The 12,877-nt window shown below is 33.6% G+C and overlaps 1 protein-coding gene across 1 annotated transcript in view; it reads right to left on the reverse strand.

Moving 5' to 3' along the window:
- The window catches only part of LOC145307311 (uncharacterized), a 43,401-nt gene that overhangs the window by 29,073 nt on the left and 1,451 nt on the right, over positions 1-12,877 (reverse strand). The window contains exons 2-10 of the mRNA XM_080149675.1: positions 12,653-12,744; positions 11,809-11,866; positions 11,056-11,116; positions 10,456-10,529; positions 9,739-9,828; positions 9,130-9,226; positions 8,604-8,644; positions 7,464-7,590; positions 7,131-7,184 (exon numbers count right to left, since the gene is read on the reverse strand). Of these exons, the coding sequence (XP_080005801.1) occupies positions 7,131-7,184; positions 7,464-7,590; positions 8,604-8,644; positions 9,130-9,226; positions 9,739-9,828; positions 10,456-10,529; positions 11,056-11,116; positions 11,809-11,866; positions 12,653-12,744 (694 nt within the window). The remainder of the gene's footprint in view (positions 1-7,130; positions 7,185-7,463; positions 7,591-8,603; positions 8,645-9,129; positions 9,227-9,738; positions 9,829-10,455; positions 10,530-11,055; positions 11,117-11,808; positions 11,867-12,652; positions 12,745-12,877) is intronic.

The raw sequence follows: 12,877 nt of genomic DNA on the forward strand, positions 1-12,877 counted from the left end.
ACTTTCACTCAGGATAACTTGTTGAGCACTAAATCCTAAAACCTTTGAAATTTAAAGGACAACTGTAACATGCCTAAATTAACGAAAAGGTATTGACAGACATACAGACGTAAACAGATGGACAGACAGACAAACTGATGGACAGACAGACGGACATTAGGGCGGGTTCATATCAGAATTAGACAAAGAGGGGATATGCAACAGATAAAATTAACCTTTAAAACATTTCTGACCGAAAAAGAATTTTAAATAATTGAGTTTTAGAACGCGACCACTAAAAAATATATTTGATTACTTATTAATATGCAAAGACGACATTCAAAATTTTTTTTGAATCAGAACTATGGCTTCATGGTGCTCCCTGGAAAGGCCTTGAGGAGCTGATTCGGGAACTTTTGTCCGTTTCAAAATATCTCGTTCCTAGCCTTAAAAATCACTAAAAAACCACCATATTTTAAAGGTTTATTGAGAATTGTCCCATTTGTAGAGGTTTTTTAGATTTTCTCAGGCTAGGAACGAGATTTTTTGAAACGGCCAAAAGTTCCTGATTCTACTCCTCAATGCCTTTCCTGGGAGCACCATGAAGCCATAGTTCTGATTCAATAAATTTTTGACTCCCATCTACAAATAGCTCTACAATTGAATGTCTGGTCGTCAGTGGTTTTAAGACTTAGGATAAATTTTAAATCATCCAGAGGTGTATTATACTGATACAAATCATTTGCAGATCCCCGCTTTGGCCTCAGAAAAAAAATGTCCAAAATCGACCCACCCTAATGGACATATACTTTTAAGAATATTTTGAGTGTTAATTAAAATTATGCATTAAATTGAATTAAAATAGGCACGTCAGAATTTTTCTATTAATTTCAAAATTTGTATGGTGATTCTTGTCGTAGGTAGGTAGACTTCAGAAATCGTAGGAACTCTACAATTGTTACCTGAATGTCCGTACGTCCATTCTAAACAGCTAATTTTTGTGTTATATAATTTTTTGATTGATCTGATTTTTGAAATACTGATTCCTATGACAACAAAGCATAATTTTGTAAGCGTAGCATCTATAAAAATGAAAGTATGTCCTTATACATTATTCTGCATCTAAGCAGTTTTTCCACAAATTTACTCAAAATTTTGTTTCATCTTTTAAACATTTATATTCTGATTATTTAGTTCTGACACTCTAAAAGTGTTAATGTTCATTTATCACACCTTTTCAGAGCTTCGCTTTTATGGATGTTGTCATCCTTGTTTTGACAACATCCTATTTTGACCCCACCCTTTTAAATTTTTTTATGAGCAAATCATTTTGTTATTTAAATTTCCTTGTTTTAATTTGGTAAATGGGTTAATGTTTGGCTTTATTTCTTAAAACGTTTTTAAGATGCATTTGTTTAAGCAAACAAGGAGGGAGGTTTGTGACATTAATAGTTTAAGAAGGGAATGTCTTGGTTTAAAACAGGTGCAACTCATAACCATGCCTGTAGGACCTCTAGACAAAATTCGTGCAATTAAAGATTTGGCTATCTATTTGGTGTTACCTTACTTAATACCCTTGGGCGATTGAGCGCGTTACATTGCAATTTAGACACAGAGTAGGTTCAAGGTGGGGTGGAGAGGACTTTTACCCAAAGCGTCACTGAGCCCCTAGAGGTAATACTGGTATAAGGACAAGTATGTTCATAAGAAGAACAGCATTATTTTACTATACTGAATTTAACATGGACAAGTATAAATATAAGTAGAGCAGCAATATTATACAATAGTGATGTTTAAGTAATGTTGAAGTATATTCATAAATAGCGCGGCAAAATTATATTATGCTGTCCCTAGTAATCTCTCCTCGTGGAGTAAGCATGAAAAAAAGTAAATTGCTTACTTAATTGTGCCATTTTTGTGGTAAATTACTGATTTTAACAAGTGCATTTATATCCACAAGTTTGTCAGCAACATTATGATAATCTAAATTTAACCCTTACCGATCGGGCCCCAATTCCCACCTTAATAGATTGGGGGGGGGGGGGGGGGGGGTGCATATTCACCCTCCCCCTCTATCTCGGCTCCTGTTACAGTTAGAGACATAAATTTTTTTTCTGGTGGTTCATGTGTATTTTTAGAGAAAATTACTTTTTCTAGTCATAGCGGTCAGACCGCTCCTTAGCCGCTTTTTAGCGGCCAGCCGCTAAATATTAAAACAGTTGTAGAGCGGCCAATTTTGCAGCTAGGATGACCAAATTTTAGGACGAACTTTTAATTTTTGATAACAAAAAAAATACTTTTTCTGATCATCGCTAAAAAAAGGCAAATAACGGAAACCACCATTTTCGGCGGTTACGGTGGTAAACGGCACCGCCAATTAATATTTTTATCTGTTTTTTTGCTCAAGGATTTACCAAAAAAATGTATAGGTCTCTAGCTGTAATATAAGCCACGATATTCATGATATATGTCTGTAGTAAAAGCCGGACAAAAAACGGTTATAAAGTCGGTCAGGGAGCGGTCATAACACCACTTTTCTCAGAAGGTCATTGATATCTAAGTATTCACCAAAAAAATTTTAGGTTTTCCTTATACACAAAAGTAATAATGTAGAAATTAGAATTTATTTAAAATTTTTTCTAAATTTGGTGCCACCTAACTGACTTTGACCGGACGCCACGACTGACACAGACCAGATCAACTCTTGCCGACGTATAATTACAAAACTTAAATAGTCACAACTCTCTATCTTACCTACAAAAAAAATGACATTGAAATAACTAGAGGGGGGGGGGTCAATATGACTCCCCCCCCACCCCAATCTGTAAGTAACGCAACATTATTCCTTCTAATGTTAACAAGGACAGTTATATACATATGTAAAACAACAACATTATACTATACTAATTTAAAACAAGGATAAGTATATCCATAAGTAGGGCAGCAACATTAAACTTTTTAACAAAGTATCCTCATTCCTCTCCCCCTCTGTTTTTTAAAAACTTTCTGAATATAATTGGTTCTTACACAAATAATTTATTTTTATTACTCCCTTATCATTTCTTAGCATTGGGTTACCCAAAAATATAGGTACCCTAAAGTTTTTCTGTTTGTGTGTTTTTGTTATGGAGCAAATGCTACAATAATATTTATAATTCAGTACCAAATTTTGCCCTGGATTGTTGGGCTTGTTTTTATAGCTTGTAAGCTCATTTATTTGATCGGATCCACCTGTAAAACTCAAAAAATTGAATTTTGGGACTTTTCTTCTAGGGGCTAGTGGAACAAAAGATCCCCCAAAACACTAAAAATGTAAGTTCTGAGCTTATTTTTAAAGATATCAATCTGATTTTTTTAAAGAAAACTTTTTTAACATAACTTAATTAATTAACCATTACAGATTTCATTTCGGGACTTCCTTTCTAGAGGCTAGTGGAGCAAAAGACCCCCTCTAAAACTATAAATATGAGTTCTGAGCTTATTTTTAGTAGCAAAGCTATTCTATAATTAGTAGTGAAGCTACTCTATTATATGAAATGTCTGTCTGTCCGTCCATCTGTCCATCTGTCAGAGACAGAAAGGGTCAAACATAGATACAAAAGATACAGAGCTGAAATTTTTGGATAATTATGGTAATAATCTTAATATATTCACCAAGTTTCATTAAGTTTTGCCAATTGTTTGGGGTGCTAGATCGATTCTTACATTTTTAAGTTGTAAATCTGTTTTATTCTTCAAACTTTTAACCTTGGAACTAAAATTTGTGGGTATAAATAATCCCAATAATAGAAAAAGCTTTTAACTTTAAAAACTTAATTTTTTCACCACAATGTGTATAATAAAGGATGAATTCCAACATTTATTTGGCCCCCTTTTCGACATATCTCTTTAGATCTCTGATATATTATGCTTTTGAAAATCAAAACTCATTTTGATGAAATTTTATTTTGTTGATATCTTTTTTGTTAATAAAGTTAGGATCATGAAAATATCATTAACCTTACAAGACTCAAAAAAAATGCTTTTAACTTAAAACTTATTTTAACTTTTTACTTAAAACTTATGTAAGTTACTTTTTCTTAAGTTACTTTTTCAAAATTTAGGCTCTTTCTAAAATTTTTTTCTTGTGTGGAAATATTAAGAGATCAAGAACATATGCTACTTTTTTTGATACACTAAGTATTATGGTCTGTAAACCCTAAAAATTACTTTTTGTGTGTCATGCTGTATTACATAGAAGCTCCACAATGATGTCTTAGTTCCTAAATGCCAAATTTCATTGGGGGTGGGGGTTATCATACCTGTACATCCCTCCCTCCTTAGACATCAGTGCACTTCATTGCTTGTTTTTATATATAATAGCTTTAAATTTTTTTTTGAATAAAAGTCTAATCCCAAATGACAAATACTATATTAGATATTTTACTATTATTTATTCATTCTAAATGTTAATAATAATTCATGAATATTTATTGTAAATATTAAAGAAACATATGTTAGAAAGAGTAGTTTTGTGTATTTCATATCAATATTAAATATATCTTATTTTTAGTAATTTTTTCTCAGGAGTTTACTTCATTGGAGAACAGAGTTGATAAATCAATCAAAATATCATTAGAGTACATTAGAATCACTTCAAAGACAGATTGTCTCAGTCTGTGGTTAGAGTGGTTTTGCTGGAACTTTATAACACAACTTTAAATCAGAAACAGAAGATTGATTTATGCAGAAAACTAGTGAATTTGATTTAAACATCTAATTTGTATAAATTTAAAACAAACTTTCATCAGCCATTTTTTAAACATGAAAAGAATATAAAATTTTTGAATGTATTGTAATACTGTATAATATCATGTAGTTTAATATAATTTGACTTATAAAGTTTTTTTTTACATTAATTATAGGTTCAATTTTGCCAATTTTCATCATGAAAGTAGGAAATAAATCACAAAAAATGGCTTGTTTAAGTAAGGATTTTGTAGCAAAAATGGAAGATTTAAGTAAGAAATTAATCTCAAAAATGGCTTGTTTAAGTAAGAATTTTGTAACAAAAATGGAATATATAAGTGGGAGATTAATCACAAAAATGGCTTGTTTGAGTAAGAATTTTGTAGCCAAAATGGAAGATATAAGTAGGAATTTAATCACAAAAATGGCTTGTTTAAGTAAGGATTTTGTAACAAAAATGGAAGATATAAGTAGGAAGTTAATCACAAAAATGGCTTATTTAAGTAAGGATTTTGCAACCAAAAAGGATGATTTAAGTAAGTAATCAACCCCAAAAATGGCTTATTTAAGTAAGGGTTTTGCAACAAAACTGGATGATTTAAGTAAGCAATCAACCCCAAAAATGGCTTAATTAAGTAAGGATTTTGCAACAAAATTGGATGATTTAAGTAAGTACTCAACCCCAAAAATGCCTTATTTAAGTAAGGATTTTGTAGCAAAAATGGATTATTTAAGTAAGCAATCAACCCCAAAAATGGCTTATTTAAGTAAGGATTTTTCAACCAAAATGGATGATTTAAGTAAGTAATCAACCCCAATAATGGCTTATTTAAGTAAGGGTTTTGCAACAAAAATGGATGATTTAAGTAAGCAATCAACCCCAAAAATGGCTTAATTAAGTAAGGATTTTGCAACAAAAATGGATGATTTAAGTAAGTACTCAACCCCAAAAATGCCTTATTTAAGTAAGGATTTTGTAGCAAAAATGGATGATTTAAGTAAGCAATCAACCCCAAAAATGGCTTATTTAAGTAAGGATTTTGCAACAAAAATAGATGATTTAAGTAAGTAATCAACCCCAAAAATGGCTTATTTAAGTAAGAGTTTTGCAACAAAAATGGATGATTTAAGTAAGCAATCAACCCCAAAAATGGCTTATTTAAGTAAGGATTTTGCAACAAAAATGGATGATTTAAGTAAGTAATCAACCCCAAAAATGGCTTATTTAAGTAAGGATTTTGTAGCAAAAATGGATGATTGAAGTAAGCAATCAACCCCAAAAATGGCTTATTTAAGTAAGGATTTTGCAACAAAAATGGATGATTTATATAAGTAATCAACCCCAAAAATGGCTTATTTAAGTAAGGGTTTTGCAGCAAAAATGGAGGATTTAAGTAAGCAATCAACCCCAAAAACGGCTTGTTTAAGTAAGGATTTTGTAGCAAAAATGGAAGATATAAGTAGGACATTAATCACAAAAATGGCTTGTTTAAGTAAGGATTTTGTAGCAAAAATGGAAGATATAAGTAGGACATTTATAACAAAAATGGCTTGTTTAAGTAAGGATTTTGTAGCAAAAATGGAAGATATAAGTAAGCAATCAACTACAAATATAGCCTAAATGGCTGAGAAGGGATTAAATTTTGAGGAAAAATAATCCGGATTAAAATCTTAATCTGTAAGACATTTACGGCAAAAGCGTCCGATTTGGCTGATTCTTATCAGCCACCCATATTTTTGGGGTTTTTTTAGGGGTTTATAGGGCAATAATAGTTCTTCAAGTAAGCAATTAACCTACGAAAATGGCTCGTTAGTCCGACATGTCCGATTTAAGTAAGCCACTTTTGTTGTAAAGTGCGGACTTTCCCGATGTGAGCACGTCCTACTTAAATCTGACAAAAATGCTTATATAAGCACAAAAAAAGGTAAATTGCTGAGACAGAGATTACTAGGGAACTATATAAAATACGATTTATAAGTCTTGATATTTTTAAAACTACATAGTAGAAAATTGAAATACTTTCAAATATATGCCCTATAAATATAGTTTAAACCATGGAACAGGAGTAAAAATAAGCAGTTCACTAAATTCAAGTTCAAATGCATTTCGTGCAACTACCCCTTTATATAGAATCAAATTCCCGCCAAAAAAATCATTCGGTGTAAGACCCGCCAGAATTCTCCTACATTTAATTTCCCGCCAAAATTCCATTCCATTCCAGAGTCTGTGGCTTAATTTTTTCTAGGGACGATTTCTCTTGGGAGGAGGGAGAAGGTACCCCTACTCCCAAATTGTTATAAACCTTCCCAGGACCCATGAGAAGCGTCACTGTAAAAGAGAACCATATGGGACACACAAACACACAAGAGAGACATCCTGTTACTTTGTGGATTAATTTTGGGTGTTTTTAAAAGTGTCCTTTCCTTGAGTTTCTTCTTATTAGCGTAAGTTTTACCACAGGTTGGGCATATAACAGCCTGCTTCAATATACAATTATCAAGTTTTATCCAGGGAGGGAGGGGACAATGGGCTGTTAGTTACACTAGTCCCAAAAGGTTTATAATAACTTTTTCTTATTTGTTAGCTTAACAACTTTGGGGACTTTTACTAAATTTTGATTGTCCACGCGTTTCAATCACTAACTACAATCTACAGAAGGGGCAATTCAGTCTACCATCATTGGGGATGTACATAAATTCATCGGCCATTGTCTTATCCCTTTAGATCCACTGTCTTTAAGATTGTTAATTTTTTTCCTGGTCTTTTTTGTTGTTTGTCTTGCAGGTGTGCTCCTCCTCAAAGTTGAAATAAGATTCTCCACAGGACTGGCATTCCTGTGATCTTAAGTGGACATCCTTCACATGCTGCTGCAGCTCTAAGTCCTACAAACAATAGATCTATGCTTTTGAAGATATTGGACCCAAATCTTTTTATAAGAGTATCACTAATCACCCCAAGTTTTGGTATCTTTAAAATACGCCAATTTTTTTTTGCATTTCTCGCCGAATTAGGCAATTTGGAATCATTTGAGACAATGTTGTTTTTTTTGGCGGCGGAAAATGGCGGATAACGGCGTGAGCGGCGGCCCGCTGCCGTTTTTTTGGAAGATACCAAAACTTGGGGTAATTAGTGACACAACCCAAAAGATTTTACCCAATTATCTCTAAAACTACTTGAGTAGCGCCCAAAATAAAACGAGTCACCACATTTTACCCCCCCCCCCTTTATGTACATCCCTAATGGTGATTCACAAAATTACCCCTTCTTAGATTACAATTTGTGGTTAAAACCTTTGGACACTGATCAAGAATCTACAAGAAAAAGAAGAGTTTTAAAGCCATCGAATGAGAGAACATAACTATAAAACTTTGGATACCAAACATACAAAACATCTTGATTGGTTGGTTCCAAACTAGCAATGTCCAAACTTTTCTTCCAATAATTTTAAGTGGTTATTTTGTTTGTTAGCATTGGCTTATGTCTTATCCCTTAAGATCCCTGCCTTATGATAAACTAGCGGTTTCGCCCCTAGCCTCTAGGGGCTTTGCCTCTAGAGGTTTGTTCAAACCAATTTTTCATAATTTAGATTTAAAAAATAAATCTAAAAAAAAATTTTTCTAAGGGGGGGGAGGAATTTTTTTTCAGGGGGGGGGGGGTTAGTCGACCCCACTTTTTTTGGTGGGGAGGGGTGTTTTTTTACTTTTTGGGGGGGCGTGGGGGTGTCCCACCCCCCAAGAAAATAGTTATAAACCTTCCCGGGACCTATGAGAAGCTACCCTGTAAAGGAGAACCCGATCGGTTCAGCGGTTAGCGAGATCCTTCGCTACAAACAAACAGACACACAGACATCGTTCTACTTTGTATTATAGATAGATGATAAAAACAAATGTCTCACCTCTATAGAAGAGAAATTACAGATAACACAAACAAAATTTTCTGATAAATTTTAAGAAATGTAATAGTTGCTAACTGCTACGCCTCCAGAGGCCTCAAGGGGCACTTGAAAGGATGGGGGGGGGGGGGGGGAGGAATTAAACAACATAATTTTTATCTGAGTTTTAAAATGAAGAAGTAAAAAAATTTTCATTCTCCTCTTAGAATTTTTTTTCTTCAATTTTGAAAATTTTAGTACATCTCCGACAGAGAACTACTATTTTAGGTTAGGCTAGGTTATAGGCTAGGGAGCCGAGCGCTGCGGTTAGGCTGGCATGGGGGCCGAGCGCTGCGGCTATGAAAGCTAGGGGGCCGAGCGTTGCGGCCATAATTCATAGAGTTCTGTCGGGGGGAGGGGTACTCAAATTTTAAAAAATGAAAAATAATTTCTAAGAGGATATTACCAAAAAATATGAAGGCAGGTGGGTTTTTTTTGTCTTATCCCTCTAGACCCCTGATTATATATCACAATTAATTTCTTAAAATTCCTATATTTTGATCTTGATTAGGGTAGGTAAATATGGATAAATCTTCTGTCTCCAGAGCCGTCACAATTTCTTCCACAGTTAGTTTCAATTCTCTTTTCTATGGCAATAATAACAATAATAAGCAGGGGTCTATAGGGATAAGACAATGGCCTATAAATTGATGTATTTCCCCAATGATTATTCACTAAATTTCCCCTTCTGTAGATTTTCATTAGTGGTTGAAACTTTAGAACACTCAACTTAATTAACAAGCCAAACAAAATTCAATAAAAGTCCCCAAAGTGTTGAAGCAACAAATTACAAAACTTTAGAGACTAGTGTAATAAAAAGCCCATTGTCCCCCCCCTCTCTGTCCATTTACCGTCCATTGTCTTATTCTTGGAAAGTATTATCAAGGATATAAAGGAATAAGACAATGGCCGAAAAATTTAAGTATTTACCCAATGATTATTCACTAAATTTCCCCTTACAATTGGTAGTTGAAACTTTTGGACACTCAACATAATGAACAAACTAATAAAATTTAGAGAATAATACTTTGGGGAATAATGAAATAAACAGTCCAATGTCCCCGCCCCCCCCTCCCTGGCTTATCATCATTGGGCCTGCCTTATTTTTTTCTATTTGATTTAGCAGATGTTGAGCTGATTTACTCATACTTCTCTTCTTCTTTACTTTAACAATATTTTCTTTTTTAACCTACAATATAAAAATAAGATGAGAAAGAGAGAGAGAGAGAGAAAGAAAGAAAGGGATAAAAAAAGAGAGAGAGAAAGAGAGAGAGAAGGAGAGAGAAGGAGAGAGAGAGAGTGAGAGAGAGAAGGAGAGAGAGACAGAGAAAAGAGAGAGAGAGAGTGAGAAAGAGACAGAGAGTACAGAGATAGAAAGAAAGACAGAAAGGAGGAGATAGGTAGATAAAGAGAGATAACAAGAGAAAGAAAGAGAAATAAAGAGAGGGAGAGAAAAGGAGAGAAAGAAAAAGAAGAAGGGAGAGAAAGAGAAAGAAGAAGGGAGAAAAAGAGAAAGAGAGAAAAAGAGGGAGTGAGAGAGAGAGATAAGGAGAGAAAGAAAGAGAGATAATTTTCTTTTTAAACCTACAATAAAAAAAACAAGGATGACAACATTATTAAAAGCGAAGCTTTAAAATCAGACGTTAGGACAAACAAACATTTTAGAGTGTCAGTACTTAATAACCAGAATAAAAGCGGTCTTTCTTCAATAGCAGCCGAGAAACACACAAAGCATGTTTTAAATGGACGTACTGACTTTCTGTTAATAATTATAGAGTTGCTACGCCTTCTAAACTGTTATGGGTTATTCACGTACCTTTGATTTCACAGTTTTTCTTGGCTTTACTATTTCTTGTTCACTTTTAATATTTACATCTAGTACATCATCTTCTAGTTACAATTTTGTCATTAGCTACGCCCCTAGAGACACAATTAATTGGGGTTTAATAAAAGTATCAAAAGTTTTTTAGCCGACGAATAAGAGAACGTGGTTACCCTCTTTCTCTCGCTTTAGCCCTCTATCTGTCTCTCTCGCTTTAGCTCTCTATCTCGGATAGATGGATGAATGGATGGATTGATAGATGGATGGATTGATTGATTTATAACAAATCTATAGTGTAGAATATGTATATACAGATAACTACCCCCCCCTTTTTTCAATGACCTTTTTCGTCTGCTAGCAAATTGTTTTCTGCTACGTGCCTGTCTTAATAATCCCGATACCATTGGTTGATTTTTAAAGACCCAATTGAGAGTCGGCACAATACAACAACAACAACAACAACAGAGTCGGCACAAGGTCATTGCGATAGGGAATTACAGTTATTTAACCCTTTCTCCCTCTAATGTTTTACTCTAATAGATAGATAGATAGATAAATAAATAGATAGATAGATAGATAAAATGACAAAATTTCCTTGATTATTAAGCTCCATGATAAAATCAATGTCTTCACAAAATTTTGTTTCCTCTTTAACCTGAAAATAAACAAGGATGACAATAATATCCGCTGGATTAGAACCGGTTCTCAGCAATACTATCATCTCCCATTTTTAAAATATATGGGAGACTTCAACGTCTTCGCATAAAAAGGTATCGTAACATAAAGAAGTAACGTAGATACTTAAACAAACAAAAACATCTAAAGTGCCACTAGAGGCATCAAGGGGCGTATCCGCTAGTAAATTTATAAGGTCATTACTAAATTCTAAGTAATTTTGTTAAAAAACTGCCTAAATACAAGATAATGTTTAAGAACATACTTACATTTTTAGAACTTAATTAAAGAGTTGCTCCGTTTAAAACATTGTACTTTGTATGCCAAAAATCAAATATATAGGATAATAATATCACTTACAAAATTGTTGTCCTAGGAATCAGTATGCCAAAAATCAAATCAATCGAATAATTTGATCACATAAAAATTTGCTGTTAAAAAAGGTAAAAATCAACATGTTTAAAATGGACGTACGAACATTCTGGTAACGATTATAGAGTTGCTACGATTTCTATTTTCTACCTTACTACTACTACAGGAATCATCATGCAAAGTTTGAAATCGATAGGACAATTCTAACATGCCTAAATTAACTAAGAATACGGACTGACGGACGGATTGGCCCTAATTTGGACCTAATTATAGAAAATCTTAGCTTTAAAAATATATTACCTCGACTAGGTTTATAGATTCTTCTTTGAATGAAAATTCAGTGTCCTTATCATCGTCACTATATTAGAGAGGAGGTGAGGGGTTTTAAAAATTGGTACCCAAAGTTTTATAAATTGATACCCAAAGTTTAAAAAATTGATACCCAAAGTTTTATAAATTGGTACCCAAAGTTTTATAAATTGGTACCAAAAGTTTTATAAATTAGTACCCAAAGTTTTATAAATTGATACCCAAAGTTTTATAAATTGGTACCCAAAGTTTTATAAATTGGTACCAAAAGTTTTATAAATTAGTAACCAAAGTTTTATAATTGGTACCCAAAGTTTTATAAATTGGTACCAAAAGTTTATAATTTGGTACCCAAAATTTTATAAGTTGGTAGGTACCCAAAGTTTGGTTTAAACCTCTAAAGATTTGTGTTTTAATATTGGGTATGTACATCAACTTATCGCCCATTGTCTTATTCCTTTTGATCCCTCCAAGTTATTGTAACAGTACCTAGCACAGAACCTTGCGGTGCACCACAACTAGGAATGTGCAAGTTGGATTCTCAATTATGCACATAATCTTCAATAGAACAATGTCTATCTGTCTGATACTTAAGATCTCAGTAACCATCGAACCTTTTTAGGGCCAGGGAAAGTTTATAACTATTTTGTAGAGGGCATCTCCACTCTCCAATGTGAAATCACCCCTGGAAAAATATCCTCACACATATTTTCACATTTATTATTGAGTGAAGGGTTGACTTAAGTTTCCCCCCCCTTTATCTCAGGTGCCCCTAGAGACCAATAGAAGGCAGCATAGCTGCTAGTATTGTAATACAATAACACCACCCACATCCCTAAACTGAAGCTTGGCATCAATAAGAGTTTTACAGTCAGCTAGTTCTGTCCTCGCCACTTGTAAACTTGTCAACATCTTTTCTGTCACATCCTATAATAGATTAGGATTGGGCCGGATATCCGGCCATCTTCAATATCCGGCCGGATACCAGTTATTAAAACTATATGGATATCGGATATCTGGCTGATTTCTAATGTTAGATATCCCGTATCTGGCCAACGCC

Source organism: Acartia tonsa, chromosome 15 (assembly GCF_053477335.1).
Source record: "Acartia tonsa isolate MP-2025a chromosome 15, ASM5347733v1, whole genome shotgun sequence".
Lineage (NCBI taxonomy): Eukaryota > Metazoa > Arthropoda > Copepoda > Calanoida > Acartiidae > Acartia > Acartia tonsa.